Source organism: Limulus polyphemus, unplaced genomic scaffold (assembly GCF_000517525.1).
Source record: "Limulus polyphemus unplaced genomic scaffold, Limulus_polyphemus-2.1.2 Scaffold350, whole genome shotgun sequence".
Taxonomy (NCBI): domain Eukaryota; kingdom Metazoa; phylum Arthropoda; class Merostomata; order Xiphosura; family Limulidae; genus Limulus; species Limulus polyphemus.
In genome coordinates, this window is record NW_013665960.1 from 237,324 (window position 1) to 260,280 (window position 22,957).

At 30.0% G+C, this 22,957-nt stretch overlaps 1 protein-coding gene across 1 annotated transcript in view; it reads left to right on the forward strand.

Annotated features, from left to right (window-relative positions):
* The window catches only part of LOC106457590 (collagen alpha-4(IV) chain-like), a 249,114-nt gene extending 228,219 nt beyond the window's left edge, over positions 1-20,895 (forward strand). Inside the window, exons 21-32 of the mRNA XM_022383594.1 lie at positions 5,398-5,421; positions 6,544-6,576; positions 7,530-7,562; positions 8,372-8,443; positions 8,887-8,931; positions 9,438-9,500; positions 14,069-14,095; positions 14,515-14,568; positions 15,535-15,561; positions 19,596-19,631; positions 20,113-20,166; positions 20,800-20,895. Coding sequence (XP_022239302.1) covers positions 5,398-5,421; positions 6,544-6,576; positions 7,530-7,562; positions 8,372-8,443; positions 8,887-8,931; positions 9,438-9,500; positions 14,069-14,095; positions 14,515-14,568; positions 15,535-15,561; positions 19,596-19,631; positions 20,113-20,166; positions 20,800-20,895 — 564 coding nt within the window. The remainder of the gene's footprint in view (positions 1-5,397; positions 5,422-6,543; positions 6,577-7,529; positions 7,563-8,371; positions 8,444-8,886; positions 8,932-9,437; positions 9,501-14,068; positions 14,096-14,514; positions 14,569-15,534; positions 15,562-19,595; positions 19,632-20,112; positions 20,167-20,799) is intronic.
* The last annotated feature ends 2,062 nt before the right edge of the window (positions 20,896-22,957 follow it).

A 22,957-nucleotide genomic window follows, 5' to 3' on the forward strand; every position in this document is an offset into this window, starting at 1 on the left:
TAGTCTATCTTCTTGTTTCTTTTCTTTCTCCTCCAACCACTGCTGTAGTTTCTCTTCTTGTTTATTTAGTCTATCTTCTTGTTTCTTTTCTTTCTCCTCCAACCACTGCTGTAGTTTCTCTTCTTGTTTATTTTCTCATTCTTCCTGTTTCTTTTCTTTTTCCTCCAACAACTTCTGTAATCTCTCTTTTTGTTTCTTTTCTCTTTCTTCTTGTTTCTTTTCTTGTTCTTCTTGTTTCTTTTGCTGTTCTTGCATTGCTGCCATCAAATCTGCTAAGTCGTGGTTTGATTTGCCACTTCTAGTTTCTATTTTTTTTTTTCTCTATCCCACTCTCTGACACCAATTTGTTACCTATCTGCTTGTTTGATAATTTCCGGCAGAAAATCTTTCCGAGGAACTTCAGTAATACAAGTCCTTTCTTGATTAAATCAGTTTATTCTTTCTTGATACAACTTTTTGTGATACACAGAATTTCTACAGTCACTTTAAACTTAACAACCTTTATAACACACGCTATAATTCACAGTGATTCACACACTTTACTTACGGTACCTTCTGTTCGCTTGACTCAATTATCTATCTCTTCAATCCCGCTGGTTTTTCACGCCAGGCTTATATACTAAAAAGAGAGCATCTCGAATGCACTCGAGCCTTCACCATCCTTCGAGAAACTCCAGTGCGCATGCTCCCAGCGTCGCGTGACTTCCGCTTTCGTAACAATATTGTTCTTGAATAGTAGCTCTGTAGTGCTAGATCTGAGAAAAAAGGTATGTGGTAGACTATTCACAGAATTGTATTTGTTTAATGATTTTTCTGTGATAAATAAACAGTGGTGAAAATTTGCATCTATGTATAGTAATTTTGTTTGTCTTTGTAACTTTTTACAAGTTTTGTCGTGGTATATTATTATTAAGAGGTTCAGATTTGTTAAAAAGATATATAAATGATTGGTTTAAAAAAATGTGTAAAAATCAACAGGAGTATGTGGATTTATTTATTTCCCACTGATGTTTTTTTAAGTTATCATAGTAATTTCTATATTCCTTAGCAGTCACTTGTGTGGTTTTGAAGTCATTGGCATGCACAGGTTGGTCAGTTCTTTGATACACATCTGGAAAAACCTAACATGAATTCTAGTTTTATATAATGGAATGTTCTTTGTTTGAGTCTCCTGGTGAATCAGTGATAAGTGTGAGGACATATGCTTCTAAAATCCTTGGTTTGACTCCCCATGGTGGGTAGATTGCAGATAGCTTATTGTGTAGCTTTGGACTAAAATATAATTGCTTTGAACAGAGAAATATCTGGTGGTTGGTATGATGTATACCTATTGGAAAACATGGCAGGTGTAATTGTATGTTATTCCACAATTGCTTTAATTCTGAAGAAATGTCTCAAATTTTATAATGGCATATAACCTCATAAGCTTTATTTTGAAAGGAGATATATAAAAACAGGTTATTCAAGTTTTTTTCCTTCACATGAAAATCGTAACATCTGATGTGTGAATAAGTCAAGAAATGTTTTTGACATATTTCAAGCTTGAATTGTGAGGATGGTTACTTAGTTGATGGATTTTGTGAAAATTAATGAATAATAATTGTGTTTTATTACTGTTATGCCCCTCTGTTTTTATAAGTTAATATAAAATTGTTGCTGATTTTAAGAAATTATCCAAACAAAGCTCAAACTATTACCAAGAAAAATTTTGTAGGCAAGGTCTTTTGATAGGTATCATTCACTATAATCTTATGCTTTTGGTCTTCCTGTTTATATGATTTTCAGGCTTCTTTTTAATGATATCCTTCACTTCATCAAAATTTGACAGGTCAGGTTTTTTTTCTGTATTTTGTAAAATCTTATTGATCAAAACTTAATTACCAAGATCTTACTTACTAAAGCTCAACCATAAATTCTTGATAATTAATGAACCTGAAGTTTAATCAGTCATTTCATGACTCTTCTAGTGAATGTACTGATAACAAGCTGTGTGGGAGTATAGTTTGTTGTATGATCTAAGCATTGTATGAATAATGAGTAAATGTGATACAATTGGTGATGACTGCTGCAGAAAACAGTTTCTTTATGGTCTGAAGGAAGGACAGAAGACTTCTGATATGTCATCAGAACAATAAGAACCTGTGTTCTGAGACAGTCCCTGCCCACTGTATTGCATTTCACTCATATGAGTTTTCCTAGTTGTATGTTAGAAGTTTATTGTCTGTAGTATTTACATGACATCTTTAGTTCTTTATTTAGCCTTCATAAGAATAATTATTTGTATTAAATGTCATTATTTTGTTAGTATTATGAATTTATGACAATAGAAATTTCCTATTCTTATGAAATAATTATATCATTGGTTATTTTCACAAGTGATTTCACTTTTCTGTATTTGTAATAAGTGTTAAACTAAGCGTTTTATATGAAACGCTGTTATTTTGCCTTTATAAAAAAAATTGTAACATTGGCCATTTGTATTTGTGACACCAGTATTTTAGTCCTTAGGGAAATTGAATTTACTTTTATTCGTTTTTGTATTAAATAACATTAGTATGACATAGTAAAAGTTTATTACTTTGGTCATATGTGTATTAGATTACACTGAGCAGTTAAAAAAAAAATTTCTGCTACTAGAAAAAATGTAACAGTTTGAGTAATATGATGATACTGAATTTGAAAACTATTTTGAAAAATACTGATCACCTCTAGTTTTTGAGTTATAATAGATTTATTCAAAATATTTTTATATACCGTGAAAATATCTTTTACTTTAATAACTTTATTTATTCATTGAAAATTGCATTTAAGAATGTTCAAAAACAATTCATAATAGCAATACCAGTTTTAAAATGCAATGAGTATAATAAGATTATATATACTTACTATACATTCAGGCTACATTCAAAACTTTCATTATGGTATTATTTTCAATTTTTGTTACAAAATATCTACTTGACTTGTTGCAACATTTGTATATGTTCTCAGTTTCATGCTGTAAGAACCAACAGAAGTCTCCCATCATCACAGGATTCTATCACCCCTGAAATTGTTTCATTGTAGAAGCATCTTAGTGGAAGCACTCACCATGCTCATCACTCACTGCACCAAATTATATGGAAAGAAGTATAAACAGGAGTGCAAGAAATGCATCTTTAGTGACATCCTAGACCCTATTTTCCTGTAGTTCTCAAGCATATCATCAATCATCACAGCATAGTTTTCATCTCTGTAATTTCCAAAAAAATTTTTTACAACAAGTTTGAATTATTTCCAGGCAGCAAGTTCTTTCTGATTGAGCACTGTTTCAAAATCATCATCCACCAGCACTTCCCGAATCTGTTTCCCAACAAAGATACCTCTTTCATTTTTGCTTCACTGATTTTTGGAAACTTGTCAGACAGATATCTGAAACCATTACCATCTTTGTTCATTCCTTTTACAAAATTCTTCATGAATCCCAGTTTAATTCACTAAAAGTTGATGCTTGATATTCCATTTCCCTGGTATGTAATTCTATTTCACTGGCCATTTATTTTTTTTTTCATCTCGGTTGTCTCAGTGGCAAAAGTAGCAACTCACTCAGCAGGCTTAGCAAGAGTGCAATAATTTTATATCACCACATATATTTCAACCACGATTATCATATTTTATGGCCTCAAGTATAATCTGTATTATTTGATAAGATTCTTTCATATTCACAGCATGAGCAACAGGAATCAAGGCTTAGTGTTCCCACTGTGCAAAAGTACAGCTTTGAGACTAACTTTAGATGAGTCAAAAGAAAGTCTCTATTCTTGAGAATGATGTCCAGTACCTAATTCTTCCATTCGTCCATCAACATTTATGCAGAAACACTAAGTATCTTGCATACTGTAGTGAGAAGCAAGACTTGGATGGCAAACTTCAGTAAATGGAAACTCTTGTTCCTGGAGCTAATAAATTCCATTGATGTATATGACAGCCAAGATATTCCCCATGATTCATTGTCTTCTTTGCAGGATAACTTTTCTTCCCAATTCACTGGTAGATGTGGCACTGGAAGATCATTTCCATGTAGTACTACTTTCATTGCAGATGCAGTATTTGGATATTTAATGTATTGTTTAGTTTTGCCTGAATATCAAGAAACATTACAAAAATAACACTCAATTAGATGATTTTTGGGCTCATGCTACATCATGGGAACTGTAAATGGCATACTTACTCTCTTCTTATTCGGTCACTATGTCAAGCCAGATGTGTAAACTTTACAACAAACATGTGGAACCTCATGTTTTTCTTGGTCCTCAATTTTAAACCCAAAATAGTGGTATTAAGCTACCTTTACCTTGTGTGTGTGATGTTTTCCTTCATGAAAGTAATATATTTTCCACAAATATAGCAGAAACTGTTTGGGTGATTTTTGCACTTTCAGGCTTTACTTGAACTGGAGGCAGCCAGCATTTCAAATGAATTTCTAAAAAATATAAAAAAATTTATGTTTATAAAACTAGAGTTTTAAAGATTTTAAAAAAGAAAGCTTTGTAAAATTTGATTGTATTGCGGGTATGATACGAGGAAGAAGATTGGAATTCGTTTTCACTGTGCACAAAGCAAGGCAAAGTGACCAAGTGAGTGAATAAGAGGCAACTGAAAGAAAGGCTTCTGACTCTGCCCCTTTTATGCTCAGTTGAGGGACTTCTCAAATGTTCTAACAAATTGAACATGTGAGAGTTTCACGATTCCCAGGTGGAGCAGGTAAGCATGGGAGTGAAGCAAAAGTGGGGTAATTTGCCAAAATTATATTGAGAATAAATAGCATATATGAATAATATATTTGGAATTTTACACCAATACAATACAGACAGTGTTTGAAATTATCAAAAATGTATGCTTTTTATCCATTAAACTGTCCAAGTAAACTTAATTTCATGTCATAAATCTAATGTACTGAGTTGATTGCATGGTATTTCACATAGCGCTCATAAAATATTGAGATATTACAATAACACAAAATCTACAGGTGGTGGACAAGTTCTGACTACATTTTTGAAATCAGCACCATCATATTACCTCGAATCAGTCTTGAGTCTTCCCCAGTAACAAATTTTGTTGTTGGCTAGTGTTATAAAAATACATTAATAGTTAAAACAGCTGTTAGAAATATAGTTCACTTGTTTTAATTTTATCAGGTTCTGGTATTATAATAAAATCACAGTATTGGTTATTTGTATGGGAGAAGTTTTATGCTGTAATAAAGTTATAAATTTGGCTACATTTATCTATATTGTAGAACAATTACATTGCTACATACTAAACTTCTATAAAATTATGATGTTACGTGTAGATGAGTTTTGAGATAGAACCATTGGATTAGAGATTGATTAATTATTTGTTTTTGGTTCTTTTTGTCAGTCTCCTGTAAGGTACATTCAACAGGTATGTTGAAAATTTTTCATTATTCTGTTACCTGCTAAGTTCTTGAACCCCTATTGAACCATAAGCTTGATTTTCAGTTTTCAAAGTTATTATTTAAACTTGTTTGTGTATCTTTAAAAGTTTACCACATATTTTGTTTATATTTAAATAATACTTGAATGTATAAAACTATTAATATATTTTACATTTAAAGCCCTGTTCATATTAAAGCTAGAAAAAACAGCATTTACCAAAAGGTTTTTAATTGTTTTGGAAATAAAACAGCCTAATATATATTCTACCATTTTTAGAATAATGTTTTGAGATATTAATACGTGTTAAAATATGTATGTGTCATAATATTTGATCTTCTTATAATTTATATAAAAAGTATTTGTAGAAAAATCTCTTATTAAAGGAAGAAGTTACTAGATTAGGATGGTCAGTATTACAGTAAAGCTCATGTGTAAAGTGGACAGACAAATTTGGGACCAGGGAATGTGGCCATGCAATTTGGAAGAGTGGCTTGTTTTGTGAATTCAAATGTAAATAACAGTAACTATAAAAATGAAACCAAATGTAGCAAAGCACATGATACAATAAAAAGAGAATGGAATAGTTATTTTAATATTTATTATTATTTGTAATTCAATTAAAAAATTATATGAATTTTAATACAATAATAAATTAATATATCAAAATGATACGAACTATTTCTGTATAGCATCATTTATGTCCCAAAATTTATGAGCAATTTTTTTGAATTATTGTTTTGACAAATTGTAAATCCTTTCAATACTTAAAGAACATAAATGTCTTTCTTTTTTTCTGTGTCAGGTATCTAGCTCTAATGATTTATTTGCCAACTCCAAAATTTCTGCAAGTATGCATGTTGTGATGATTTTGGTTGACTCTTAATTGGTTTATAAATGTTACTTTTACAAAAAAATAATAATATTCTTTATGAATGGATAACATGTGCAGTTTTTGGAGTAGGTGATAAAATGAAATACACCTTTATTAAACTGGAAAATATTTTGAAAGGTATTATCAGTATGTAGAGGGACCAGGCTGAAAAGTTTGACTGTATTTTTGGTTGAATATTTAAAGTTGCTTGAATTATATAGTTTTTATTTTTTCCAGGATAATGGTAGCATAGAAGGTGCAAAAGAACTTGTAAGTTCCTTAATCAGTTTTCTCTTATGTATAATTATATAAGAAAGTCATGGTTTCATCTAGTCATTGTAGTTGAGTTCTTGGACTATTTTGTAAATATGCCCTTAAGAGTCAAATCTCTAGAAAAGTTTCATAAAAACATTTGGAATATTAGAGTAACAAAATTTCATGTTTTTTCACTTAGAAAATATAAATTAATATTGATTACTAATTATTATGAGTTATTAATTTAATCTATATTTGTTTTTTATGGAAACTGGGACCTCATTTAAACTCTTAGAAAACTATATGAAAACACATACAAACTATTTCATTTTTATGCAATGTATTATTTATCACATATAATAATATATGTACATTATTTAGATTGCTAGTAGTTATTAAAATTTACATTTTTAATACAAAATCTTGGTTTAAAATATTTATACACTTGTGTATTTTCCTTAAGTAACACATAATATAAATTATGAGTATAATACATGAATTTTAAAAACCTATTACCCTTCAAAAGCCCACAGCATGGCCAGGTGGTTAGAGAGCTTAACTCGCATTCTAAGGGTTGTGGGTTCGAATCCTCGTCCCTCCAAACATGCTCACCCTTTCAGCTGTGGGGGTCCTTATAATTTGATGGTCAATCCCACTATTTGTTGGTAAAAGAGTAGCTTAAGAGTTGACGGTGGGTGGTGATGACTAGCTGCCTTCCCTCTACTCTTACACTGCTAAATTAGGGACAGCAAAATGTGTGCAAGATTAAAAAACTAACAAACTAACTAACCCTTCAAAATTATTAATATTTTTGTTTAAGAAAGTAGTCAAAGTAGATTTTGTTGATCATTTTTTAATAAATTCACATGTCTATTTAAAAGAAAAATATTTTTTCTAGTCAATTTTATGTCTTTAAATGAAAACTTTTAAGAGTGTTAAACATTCAATCATAATTTTTTCATTTTCAGATAACAGGCCCACCAGGACCACCTGGCCCACCAGTAAGTACTTAATTTTTCCTTTGTAACTTAAAAATATTTCTATGTTTAACTTGTAAATAGAAGTAGTTGTAAATGTTGCCTTTGTTTGTCTGTGTGCTCCTGGCATACTAGTTACCTTTGTTTTATCAAACTTCTGTGAACGATCACAAAAAGTTATGGCTACTTGTGGGTGCTGTAGACTGATCAGTTTAGATGAGTGTCTGTAACATGCTATTTTCATTTCTTAGTTCTATTCTTTTTCTATAATATTCAACAAGATAAAAAAATAAGATATTTTTACTTGTTAGAAACCATCATTGTCATTATTATTAGAACATCTTATAAGTAAAGTCATAATAGAGTGCCTTTGTACTTCTTAACTGTCAGACTTAAAAGTTAAGCAACTATAACATATCCAGGCAACTAAGAGAGATTATTAGTAATAAAGATCTGTATTTGTCTGTAACATAATATAGATGATAAAGTAGGAAGCAAGGACATTTGAGGTACTGTAGTAAGATAAAATTCATTATTTAAGTATAAAGCACTTTTCTCAGTTTTCTGTTAAGTTTTAAAATTAACTAAGCAAATCAAGTTAGTTTTGTTTATAGATGTTTCCTGTCTTATGTTTTTGTGCAGTGTGTTAGTTAATACCTTAAACTAAATGAATTTGTAAGTTGTGTTATTGCTTTGATCTAGGATTTAAATATGGGACTTGCAAAACTCATTTTTTATGTGTTTTCCAGTAGAAAATATTGTTCCTGCACACAGTGTTCCAGTTATTTTTCTTATTTTAAGTTCAGTTACAGCATTATGTTATACCTGCTTAGGGCTTCAGGGGAATTCAAGGTCCACCGGGAATAAAGGGTGACAAAGGAAAAGATGGGGAGAAAGGAGAACCTGTAAGTCATAGTAAATTATTGAAGTGTTTTTAGTTTTCATCTTTTACTTCTCTACTAGTAGAGGGGGCTGCTTATATTGAATTAAGGAAAATATTTATCCTGTTGAAGATGAAGAGAAAGGAAAACTTGTAAGTGATAGTAAATTGTTTAAGTGTGTTTAATTTTCATATTTTACTTTTCTACTAGTAGAAGGGGCTGACTATATTGAATCAAGGAATTGTTATATTTATTCTGTTGAAACCTGAACTGTTATTATAATAATTTAAGAATAGATCTATGCATGTACACTGTCAAATTATTATATACAAAAAAGTGGAGTTAAATTTATTTTAGAAATAAATATAGACTAAAAAGAAAAGGATAAATAGGATTTAAATGGACTGACTGATAAACATGCTCTATAGTATAATTCACATACATGTTTGTTAAATGTTTTGATCTAGGGTGAGAAGGGAGAAAGAGGAAACTCAGGCCCAATGGGGTTACCTGTAAGTAATACTGATACTTAATAAAGAGAATACTCACTAATGGTTCTTTTAGTTTCCTACTGTTTTGATAGTGAACACTTCATAGTAGAATAAAGATTATCCTCTGAGGATCAATACACATTAATTATCTTACAATACATTTTAGCCTAATGTAGAAGCTGCTGTAAAAGATATAACTTTCATATGTAAATTCTTATTTATATTTTCACTTTTTATTAATTTATGAACCTACAATTTTAAAACAATACTTCTATATTATTGAATCCAGTAATTTATCTATAATTGATTTTAACTTACTCTTCACTGATGGCATGAGTATTCCAGTCACTTCTGAGAATAAGGTTGTTTAAACTTCTGTTGTGCAGTCTTTTGTTTTTATTGGAAATCCATATATTAAGCCAGCTCAAAATGAAGTTTTGATAAATAGTAGCACTGATGTTGTGATATTTAATCATTCTTTCTATATTTTAAAGGTTTTGTATTTTTAAATTACACTTGTATTACAGGGTCCAAGAGGTTTAAGAGGTGAAACTGGTTTTCCTGGACTTGATGGTTTATCGGGGGAAATGGTAGAGTTGTTTTGGCTAATGATGTTTTTGTGTTTGTGTGTGTGTTTAAATGTTACAGGTAGGTACCTATATTTTGTGGTGAAACACTCAGAAAGTTAAAGCTTCTCTTAACAATAAGCATAATATTCAAAGTAATTTCCTAATAAATAACATGAAAATAAAGTTCTTTGTTCTCTATTTATTGCAAATATATAAAAAATATATATAGCCAGTGGAAAATATTTTGAACTGTATTCACAACACTTGCTAAGTTCTCTTGTCTGAGGACCATCTTCAGATCAGCAATCAGAAGACTCGTATTCTTAAAATTAAACTTTATTCTTTGGTTTAGAGGGTTCAGATTTAATTAAATTCAGTATACTCTCTTTTTCTCAAACTGCAAGCTTGATTCATTTCTAATAACCATTTAAATTATTTTAACAGTTTAGTTTCATAATAACCATTAGCCAAATTTCCAAAGTATTTTGTCTGCAAAGACAGATAATTAAAATTCACAACTAAATGAGAAAAAAATCAAATTAAGATAAGTTGCTGTATCTCATAATAAAACATTAATTTTCAATTGATATTGAATATCAATGTTACCTAAAACATTGATATTCTCTTGTCCTAAGACTTTTCACATCATCACTTTTTTAATCTGCCTTAACTTTCATTTTCAGTTAATCCTGAAACTTTAAAATTTTCTACCAAATGTACAGTGCATTGTTTTTATACATGTGCAGAGTACAACTATCCAGCTGGCCATTTTTTTATATGATTGTCTTACAGAGACTCTGTCATTTTGTCTACTGCCTGAATTATTTATTCATGGTCTACAATATAGCTTTGTTGTCATTTCTTTTGTCTTTCTATTCATTCACTGTTATTTCAAAATTAGTGTTTTCACCAAATTTTTCACATCCCTAACATAGTATTGTTAATTAACTTTTTCCTCATTTGGGAAATTTCTGCCTTTTGTCATATTATTTGATTTGTTGTCCATCATTTTAATGTTATTTTTTGTGTATGTGTGTGTGTGTGTGTGTGAGACACCGTGAATTCTAATTTTCACATAAATAAGGCAGTTGGCCTTGTCTCTGCTGTTTCACTATCAGCCTCACTTGTTGGTAGATTATTTTTGTTTGGTTCTTATTCATGGGCTACACTGTTGGGCTCAGTAATAAACACAAATCTGTGATAAATTAGAATTTGTCATTTCTTTTCTTTGGTTCATTGTTTTTGCTTCAGGTCATGAAATGAGTTCTTGGGTCCTGACTTTTCTTGATATCATTCTATCTGGTATTTTTATCACTGTTTAATTGTCATTATTGCATAACCTGGGTCATATTTTTGACAGTTCATTCCTTCTTTGATTTGGACATTTCTGTTATGTTTCTGTAATGAAATTTACCTTTCTATTTTACTTGGATATGCAGTTGTTGCAGAAAACAGTTTTTAGTTGTCTATTCCTTAAGTTGGAGGCATTTTTCTAATTGTCCTATTTGTTTGCTAAAAATGTGGTTTCGATACTTGTGGTGGGAAGAGCCAAATAGTCCATTGTGTAACACTGTGCTGAATAATAACCAAACCAGATGTTCCATTTACTTCTTGATGGATCATTTCTCTTCGGTTTCTTCATGTTAAACTACTGAAGTTAGTCCTTCAGTGAGTACATAGGTGTGAATTTATTAAACACTTCTTTTGTTATAGTATTTTATGAATTGTCTATTTATTGTTCTTGGAATTTTCTGTCAACTGTTGAATTATTTTTCCAAAACATAAAGACTTCCTCTTTTTCTGAAGCTTATCCCTTTCTTGTTCTAATTTGCATAGCTTTTGCCAATTCTGCAATTGTTAAAGCATTTGTCTAGAGCTCATTTATTAACAGAAACATTTTATGAGAAAAAAGCTATAAAAATGTGTCCTTCTAGTTGGGCTGATGTCTATTATGACTTGTTTCAATTTCTCCAAGATTTTCTAACTCAAAATATATTTTTAAAGTGTGTTCATCTTCCTCGAGCTCACCTCTCTTTAAAACTGTTTTTGAAGATGTTTCTTCCACACTTGAGTCCTCTCACAAGTATACTTCTTTAGCTTCACACTTGAGTTGGCTCTTGTCTTCTTGTATCCTTTCACTTTACTATTATCATGTCTTACTTTAAGCAGCTTCTATTTTTGTTCAGTAATCCTTCTCTTTAATCCTGAAATTCTATGTCTTGCCTTCTTCAGTCGGAATAGTTTTCCACACAAAAAAAATATTTTCTGTTGACTGGATGCACTTCTGCACTGATACAATATTTTTTTATTAGTGGAGAGTAATCTTGAAACTTCTACAGTTGTTGAAAAATGAGAGTTTATTAAATGTATCACAACACTGTGTAAACAAAGTATGGGGAGGCATAAAATCAATCTAATAAACTACTATACTTTCAGAGATAATTTAATTATCATATTTCTAGAATATACATATTAAGATCTTTAACTTCACAAATATTTATTCTGAGAAATGTGATGATTGTGATTATTTGTTATTAAACTTTTATTTTTTAAGTTTTTGTGTGTGTGTGGTGAATGAAATTATGAAAATTCTATTGTTTTCAATTTAAGTGTGATAAAATCATGTATGCTGCAGATTATACTTATCATAATCTTCTCATTTAGTCCATCAGCTATTTGAAACTAGAGATATGTAAAGAAAAAACAATATTTATGTGTCCTAACATATGTTATGAAACAAAGCTTAACTGTAGTCACTGGTATTTTTGTTTCATCAGTTCTCTGTATTAATCCCTTTTGAATTTTAAGTTAGAGATATGTTAATGTAACTTTTGAGATCTATCTTTTGTTTTCCTGGACTAGGCATGGCTTAGTTAACATCCTGGACTGTGAATTTGAGTATCCATGTTTCATGTTTATTTGCCATAAAATCACACACTGCACTTTGGGGTCATAGATACATTATAATAGTGATGGTCAAATCCTGTAGCACTATTGGATTAAAGTAGCCCAAAAGTTGTTAACTAGCTAACTTTCATCTAGTTCAGTGGTTCCCAACCTTTTTGTCCTGAAGTCTCCCTCATGCACACTGTGTACAATCTGTGTCTCACTTCTTTGATTTTATATTTGTGTAAACACACATGCATATATATATATTCATATACGTACACATCTGCAGTATATAAACCACGGTGTTGAAGTAAACATATCTGTTCCATTCAAATTGTCATTTTAGTGAGAACTCCAGGTTTGAAGATCCTTCACAATTAATGAGATGTTTGGCATTATATTCATAACAGCATTGACTGAAATCATCTAACCTCTCAGTAAGCCAAGCCTTGCAGCCCCCTTGTCCTTTTTGATACCCTCTTTGCTCCCTAGTTTGGAAACCACTTTTATAGTCTATTAGTTCAAAATTGGATACGATTAGTGCATATCACATGTGAAGATTTGGTGAATATCTGATAAAAAAAAAAAAAATATTGTCTGCCATGCATCACTTGTCTAGGCTGGGTTTTATTTAATACAGAAGTGCATCATTTAGGTCATATCCATGGCAACCAAAAGTCAACCTAAGGAAGCTTCATGACCCTCCTTGCTTGCTTGCTAACCTACACATTTGATACCACAGTGTTGATATTTTTTTTTTCCTCAATGAAATTTGATGTATCTCATATATCTAGTAGTTCTGTTAATTAGGTTTTAAATATATATATTTGTAACTGTTAAGAGTTAATGCTTTGTATATTTCTGTATCATTTGCTAAAAATGAACTTTATTTCTGATTAACTTGAAGTACTGGTGGAGATTCATTAATTAGAATGATAAGACTTAATAAGTTATTTCAGTATAGTATTAATATTGAGTTACAAATAAGTAACATTAGGCTATGCGTATTGTGACAGAGTATATATTTTTGTTTATACAATTTAAGTGTAGGATTGATATTTTTATTATTTTAATTTTCATTATATCAATATTTACTGGGGTTTTTATTTATTTTTTACTTTATGTGGCTTATCTGTAATGTTGCGTTTGTACTATTATTTCCTTGAAGCTTTTTTGTCTGTTTAGTAATTAACCATGTTTTCAGAGTGTTTTTTACAGATCAAACCTGTGGTGTTCTCCCCAGCACTGTTTACTGTCTTTCCCTGATGTCAGGATGTTGTGTATATATGTGTGTATTTTGGTGGTGGGAACAATGTTTTAAGAGTTTTAAAGAGCAACAACAAACATAAATGGCATAAAGAAGACACTAACATAGAAATACATATACTTACACATACTAAAGCAGTGAGATCAAAGCCTTTCAATACTCTTGTTCTCTGAGCTGCTACTATTTTTCTCTCTGTCATCAAGTTCTGTTTGTTATTTTATATTGATTATCTTTATATGTTTTTTGTAAATTGTATTCTCTGTTTTCTATATTTTAACCATTATCTTTCCTTTTTTCACACCCATTTCTGTTTTTATTGTGTGCACTTTGAATTCACTTCAAGTTTTATATCCTTTGTTTTGTAATTACTAACAGTCAGTTATGCAGACAACATTCATAGTAACATCTGCACCATATTTTTTTCTACCACCAGGGTCCTCCAGGGTTGGATGGCATGAAGGTGAGCTTATCCATGAAAGTTTAATTGAATTAAATGGTTAAAACTGATGTGGAAACTTCATTAAAGTCTTAATTAAATAAGAAAAAATACTGCTTTCGTAATAAATAAAAATAGCTCTCAAATTGTTATTTTTTAATATTATTTTTAGTTATTTTTTTGAGGAAATTATTGAAAACATAAATTATGTTTCCAATGTTTTGTCATAGAAAAGAAACAAGATAAAAATGGTTATATCTACATGTGGTCCCAGTGATCTGGGGTTGATATATTCAACAATTTTCAGTAAAGAATTTTGTTGTGTAAGGAAAAGATAGGAAATCTACAAAACAAAGTGAAATGGATATTTCATGTTGCAGTGTAATAATAGTTTTATATAATTCATTGGCACTGTCTAGAGGAAACTCTTATTTTAACAACAGGGTGACCAAGGTGAAAGAGGCAGCCCAGGAGAGAAGGGTGAACCAGGGTTGCCGGTATGTGAAAATTTTCTACATCAGTCTATTATGACTCAAGTTTTGTCAGACAGATTAACTTGTCTTTTATTTATCCAGCAGTTTGTTATTGATTTACATATCATTATTTCTTTGTATTTTTGTCTATATTTTAAGAGATGTGCTCAAAAATTAAAAATGTTCATTTGGAAACTTAAAATTATTTAGTTAATTAAAGGTATGTTTAAAAATATTAATGTAAATGCTTTGATAAAGCAGAGTAGAAAAGCATGAAATTTTTATATTTAGTAAAAATAAATATTTTCATTAACTGATACTTTAATGTTTTACTGATTCAGTTGTTAGAGGTGTGAGAAACAAGTGGCTATAAACAACTTAGATAATAAAATGAAGAGTTATTTGTGTTTTATCTATATGTTAGGTTTAGAAATGTATAGTTTAAAATCAATTGCACATAGGGCAGAGAAGTTAATTATTATATTCTGTGTTTAGGAACCCATTTATTAAACTTAGAAATTTGAAAAGTAAGACATTTTGTAGCTTTAGAGTTTAAACTCTGAATAGGCATTCTTATATCCCCCATGGGAACATGTATTCTTATATATTGGACTGGAAATGCAAAATTTTGAACAAAGCAATAAATCCACAATTTGATCTTTGAGATCTGGTGTTTTACTAACTTGGAATATAAACCTCCACCATATCACGTTTGTCTCAGCTATAGAATAAACTAGGGACATTTGAAACATGAAAGTGTTTTAGTTACAAGTTGTGTGAATAACCACTCAATTCCTTTCTTTCCTCATTATACTAAAAAAACCACTTAAGGTATTATGGTGAATTAATTTGTGTTTTAAACTGTTATCTTTAAACTTACTGAGAAGTTTATCTAATCACCACTAATCTGACATCTCACAATCGTTATCACACTTGTAATAGTATACATACAATACATACTAATATGTTATTTGTGTTTTATTTTACTAGGGAACTGATGGCATCCCTGGCTTGTTGGTAAATATTATTGTCTGTCCTGTAATTTCTGTAACCATTGCAATTGAACACCCAAATTATCCTGTTACTGATTATCACATCAGCAAACATGAGGCAAAAACTTCACTTTTCCCTGTGTCAGTTTCAGCTGTATTCCAACAAAATAGGTCATCATTTTTTCAAATGAATACACAAAATACTTGCAAGGTTTCCTGTTTTTATAGACACAATTTTCACTGTTAGCCAAGCTTCTTCTGAATTTTTGAACTCTTTGTTTTTATTAGTTGCAAATTGCAATATCATATGCTGTTTTCTTTATTTTATTCTAATTCTTAAGCACAGTTTGCCTAAATATTCCAACAAAGCTGCTCAGTTGTAGTGCTTACATTAGTTATATCTTGTGGCTTCTTTCTAAATGATCTTAAACATTTTACAACTACATTTGAGTGTCGCAGTTCATATTAGTTATAATACATTTCAAAAAGTGTTGTTAGTTGCATCTAGAGAAACATATGTATGTCATCCTTGTTTAATTTTGTTTTTCAAATATTATTTATATCACTGATTATTTTATAATAGAACTTTGATGTATGTTGTCTAAGAAGACCATGCTTTTTAAATTATCCTTAATTTTTGAAAGAAAAAGTTTTATTCCAAGAAACCCTTTTTTTAATCCTTTTACTTTGTTTTTAAAACAGAAAAAAATCCTGTTGTTTCTAACACTTGAAAAAACTTAAATGATTATTTTTTGGCTAAGTAAATTTTAGTTGCTGATGGAAAATTTTGTCATTATTGCTGTTTCATGTTGTTGCTCTATGGCTTTCGTAAAATATTTTGGATTAGGCTTAATTTTAATGATGTTGGTTTAACCAAAATGTGAACATAGCAAAAAAATGATGAAGAAATACTTCAAATGTTCATCAAAGTGAAAGATGTCAATAATGTTCATTCCAGATATATCCTCTAGGGACAAGAAAATTGTAGTTTGAATAGTGTAAATTTTAATAGATAGTTACTTTTAAAATTCAGATGTGAAACTTAGCATTTATTTCACTGAATGTATAAAAAAAATTAGAAAGAATAATAGTTTTGGAACCAAACAAATAAATACTTTGAGTTTATTTTTTCTTCCAGGGGGTGAGAAAAAACTTCACAGAATATTAATAAATTGTTGCTATTCCAAAGCAAACATTGTATAGTAATTTAAACTGTTCTAATTTTCATCGTTTTATTAAGGAAATATAAGAACCGTTGTCTGAAACAAATTTAATTCTGTACTTGTTATAAAATTATGTTTTATATGGTGTATAAGAGGTCATTTACACCTTTTGCCATTTTCATGATTTTACAAAAAACCAATACTTGAAGGAGGGGTGAGGGAGTGGAGGAGGAACTTGTGTACTTAAAAATTCAGCAATGTTTTCATGTGTTATAAATAATTTGCAAAAGTATTGACCAGCAGTAACTTCAGCAAATTTCTTGAACACAAGCACTCTATTTATTACGGCTAATACCTGAAGACATTTCTTTCAAATCAAAAACAACTGTTATTTTACATATAAGATTATTTGCAGGTGGAAAACCAAATTTTATAATAAATATTAAAAACACAGTAAGACCATCTGTAATTACAGATGTTTCAGAATTGCTTCCAATTCCTTCATCAATATTAACACTTCAAAAACTTAGTTCACGGTATTCTAACTACAAAAAACAATATTAGCTATTGAGCGAGTAGTTTTTGAATTCAATTTGAAATTGAGAAAGAACAGACTAGTACAGTAACAATGTAATGGAATATACAGTGTGGCATACACATGTTTAATAACATTAATACTAGAAATAAATGACCTTATAACACCAAAATGTTGTTTATATTTAATTGGACACTCAACATTTAGCTTTACAGCTTCTTCAGGATCATTCACTAAAACACAAACTAAAAATTCTACTTACATACACACGCCTAATCAAGCTGATTTCTAACTGGTGGTTTACATGCCCCTTCCATTCTGACATGATTACATAGTGAATGCTCCTGAAAAAAGCTGTAAAGCGAAATGTTGAGTGTCCAATTAAATATAAACAACATTTGGTGTTATAAGGTCGTTTATTTCTACTATTAATATGTCTTCTATACACCAATGTGCACTGCACAAACTTAATAATGTTAAATAACATTGTTAAGGGAAGACATTATAAAGAAAAGCATAAATATACCTATAAACACTGCATCTTTAAAATAATAATAATAAATATAAAACAACATTGAGAATCTGGAATTGGTTAAATTAAGTCAAGGGTTTCAAAGTATTTCAGAAAGTATGGGGTGGTAGTTATTCTCACTGTGCAAGACTTGGGTGGATAAGCCAACTAATACACCTGAGTATTGTATCCAATTGCATAGTGAGAATAACAACCACCCCATACTTTTGGAAAACTTTAAAATTCCCAACTCTGGAACCATAGATTATGTCTTTATTAAAGAAAGTCTCTCCATTTTTAATGATCACCCAACACTACATAATAACATCAACTGCTCCCTGCTGTCATTAATTTAATCAATTCCAAAATTCAGTGTTTATTTTTTAATTTTATTATTATAATTTTTTTAAATGCAGTGTTTATAGTTATATTTAAGCCTTTATTTATAATATTTTCTCTTAACAATGTTATTAAACATGCGTATGTTGCACATTTTATTGTACATTCCATTATATTGCTACTGTTTAAATCTGAATATGAAAACTGCTTGCTCAATAGCTAATGTTGTTTTTGGTAGTTAGAATATTGGGAACTCACTTCTTTAGGTTTTAATGCTGGTGATGAAATTTGAAGCAATTCAGAAATGTGTAAGCTTTTATGCGGGTGGGATGTGATAAAAGCTTATGAAAATGGAAATAAATTGCAAATGACCACTAATGTCTGTACTAAATTAAGAAATAATGACATCCTAACTAAAAACCTTAAATGAACCATAAAATTATCCAGATTGAAATGATATAAAAATTAATTTTTTCTAATAATGTTGTAAATCAAACTTATATTACTATAAGAAAATATGTGTTTCAGTAACCATGTTTGAGCAAAACAAATGACTTCTGCCAATAGTGATTGAAGTTTTCAAGCTGCTCTAGATATGTTCTTACTAAATAAAAAAACTACCTAATTATAAACAAAATGTAATCCTTTCTCCATACATTAAGACATGTAAAGCTCCATTGCATAACAGTCTCTATTACTGACCTAGTTGAGAGATGATATTGCTGAAAACTGTAGTTCTCAATCAGCTGATCATGGTACGAAACTGTTGTGGAATGTGAGCTTATATTTATGTATTTCACAGTTCAATCCATTTAATGTGAAACAAATTAAACTAGTATTATTGCTAGAACATACACACACACTGCAATACATTTAAGAATGCCATTGCAAGATACATCAAGTAAAAGTTACAAAAACTCCATGTTTCCCCCAAATGTGTTCTATGATCTTACATTTTCTCTGCATTAAACTTTTGCATTATTGATAGGAACGCACGAGAGCAGTAGTTTCAATGCTTTTAAAAGATACAACTGGTGTCTGTGTACTGACAAAATATAACTTCATATGCAAGAAGTAACTAAAGTAAGCCTTTAATTTAATCTCTATTAATTTGTTTTTGATACTGAGGAGTACTTGAGGAAAAAAATTGACAGGTAGGACTTGCATAAAACTGTGATCAAAAGGTCACAGTTAATAACATTTCTACTCACTGATCAATTTAAAATTTTCACAATTTGACACTGTCAGATTTTAGTTTCATCGGTGTTATGCGAAGTGCCTGTGATTTGTTATCAGCATGTATTTTTTATTTCTCATTTTGTCCCTTGTTTGTGAAATGTCATTACAGTGTTATCTTAACGTGTCATGGTTTTACTAACGCTGTGTATTGCAGACATGTTTAATTTATGTATTATCTAAAGCTTAAGTAGTTGAATTTCAAACCATTTCATTGTTTTCTTCATATGTTATATGTTTTATCACTAGGTATTGATATATATTTTTATAAACAGGGCTCAAAAGGAGAGAAAGGGGAATTAGGACCTGCTGTAAGTTAATTAGATAAACTATTTTGTTCAAACACTTTCTTTCATGATTTGTTGTTTTTTTATTTGGTTTTATAAATTTAAGCAATAACTCATATATTTTTCACATTAATTATTTGACTGTTATAAGAAGAATCTTCATAGCTGCTGAAGTATTTTCTCTACTTTCTTATATTTATTAATTGAAATGTAAAGTATACATAAAGGTACAAGTTTGTACTGTTCAGTGAAGTGAGCCCCTTGATACTTCTAAAATTCATGATTTGCTTTGATAACAATTTATCAACAGAAAGTTGTTTTTTAATACAATTTTGTTACTTGATTTCTTTCTTTGGGGAAAAGTTGCAGTGTGCATGAAAATTGAAACTTGTTCCAATATAGGTCAAATATTTATAATATTTCATTATCCATTTTGTTGTGCTGCTTATCTCATAGTATTTCAGTGATGTTGGTCACTTCAAGTTATATTATGTACATTTTAAAGGGGTTGGCAGGGAGGAGAGGAAAGAAAGGCGATAAAGGAGAAAAGGGTGATCAGGTAAGAAATCAAGAGGGTTGAGAATCTTTTACCTGATGTTTTGTAACAAGAAATTATCTTCTTTGAATATCGATTCCTGCTTTCATAGCATCATGCAGGACTGTTTGTTCTTGAATCATGCTAAAGTAACCCAAATTATTCATCACTTTGTAATCATATTGTGCAAAACCTTAAGTGAATATTTTGTAATTGATGAGGTAAATGTCAGAAATCTCTGCATAAAGCATAGTATCAGTAAATCTGTCAAATTGTGACTGAATTTTTATGTAAATACTAGTTGAAACAGTACAGGTTTTATCATTAATTTTAACACTAAAAAGTTATATTTATTCTGTATGAAATTAATCTTGTTTGGGTGGTCAAAAAAAAAGCTCTAGGGGCACTTGTGGCAGAAAGGACTGCTTTGAAATTCTGGTTTGGGTTTGAATATGTTATATGGTACTTCACCTGACTTTTGGTTTTTAAAATGTTTAGAGTACTGATCTGACCCCAGTTTTATGTGTTTCAGAAGAAACTTAACTATCCTATGAGCATTTATTAGGCCTTTCCTTGAGGTTTTGGCTACTAAGTATTCAGCCTAACTTTATGAATGAAGTTTTTAAAGCTTTGTATAATAATTAATGTAATTTACAGGGGGTCCCTGGCTTAGATGCTCCATGCCCTTTAGGAGCTGATGGACTACCTCTACCTGGCTGTGGATGGAAGCCTCTTAATGTGGTGAGTTCGTAAAATATATGAAATCAACTTTGAAAACTAAGAATAAGAAACTTTAACAGAATATTATAAATATGATTAAATTAGTACCAGTTCTGTGCAAAAAGTAAAAATATAAATTTTGTATGTTTATTCCTTGTTCATTCTTAAGTAAAAATTCTATTTCTACACATGTAAAAATTATAACTTTTGATGTAGAATTGGCTAAAAATTAGACTTTTTTCTTATTGCTTACTTAAACTAAAGAAGGATCATATAAAGAAATTATTATTTGTATATCTATCATAATTTAAATTGCACTTTATTTAAACAATCTGTGTATACAGTGGCATGTCACCGTTGATATATGTCATGCACAACAGGTTTATCATTTACATAATTCTTTCACAGTGAACCCCCCCTACCATGGCTCAGTGGTAAATCTGAATGCTTATAATGCTAAAAACCTAGTTTTGATATCCATGTTTGGCACAGCACAGATAGCCCATTGTGTAGTTCTGTGCTTAACAACAAACAAATATAGTGAACCATTTGACTCTGCAATACTTCCATAGTTCACTTATGACTGCAAGCATATGTCACAGCCCTATATGAGAATACATATTCGTATAGTGAGATTGTTATATGATTTAGAGCAAAGAACACAATATTTTAAATAATGGAACTCTGAATGTTCTACATAAAAGAAGTAAAAATCATATGCCATAGCATTTAACACACCAATGGATTTTAAAACCATAACCTAAACCAACCTAGATCAATGCCTTTTTCTACAAATGAAGACAATGATTACAAAAAAAAAGTCATCATAATAAAGCTCGTCCTATTTCCTGATACCATTAAAAGATAATAAAGAATAATTTGAAGATGCTAATGGCTTACAAGCCAAAAGTTCACAGTCCTTGAAAAGTACAGACCTTGAAATCAGTGGTTGTTTTCATGAGAAAGAAGGCTAATACAACTGGAATCATAACAATATAATTTGACCTCTTACTTTTCAAATCCCCCAATGCATCTCCAATGGATTTTTGTGCCTTTGGTCTGGTTAAACGTTATCATGAAAATCGACGTCCATGTAAAGTAGAGAGATTGTGGTGAGTTTGTCAAGATATGTTATCTAATATTGACTTCGCCGTCTTTTGCAGAAGCGTGTTACAATGGAAATTGGAATGTCAGACTGAGTATAATGAAAAAATTATTCCCAAGGGCAGCATGAAACTTGTGACCTCGTTTTTATAAAGTTCGGTTAATTTCAGTATAAATAAATTTGGTTACTAAAATGTTATTGAAAATATTTATTTCCCGACACTACGCTTACAAACACTGTTCTATTTTTCTTAAATATTTATAACATTTAATACTTCCAAGAATTGTTTTTTCATTGTTATAGGCTAATTTTATGTTTTATTAAATATTCATTAAAAAATTTCTTAGAGTAAAAGTTGATCATAGCAGGTCAAGGTGATTTTTTTTCTCTGCATATAGCTTGGGATATCACGCAAGTTTTTCTTTTACGTCTCATATCATGAATTGAACATAGTTCTACCATAAGATGAAATCGATATATAGCTATAATATTACACGTATTATCATCTTCTATTTATACAAAAATTGTAACCTTTTACACAGTACACAGATAAGTTTTATTACGTATTTTTTATAACACGCAATATTATTAGATAAAAAAGAACAGACATATATAACAAACTTCAGTGAAACAGGATGTTTGAAGTTAAAATGTATTTTATAGATTACTGCAGGTTTGTGTGGTGTATACTCGTTAGTTAATAGCCTTGTCAACTGCTGTTAAATAAGTTTCAAATGTAGTATCAATTTAACATATTTATTTATAGTTTTTAATTTAGGTATCGAAGTAATTAGTGTAATACTAAATTTTCCTTTTAGGTTTATGCACTCTGTGAAGTAGTAATTAAAAATATTAAACTGAGTCAGAGGTTAAATATATAATCTATTTTCTTATGCTCGAATTATGTCAAAAACATTTCTGTGGATTGTTTTACGTGTTTATCCTACGATGTCAATAGATGGCACCACATGATTAGTGAGTATTATCAAG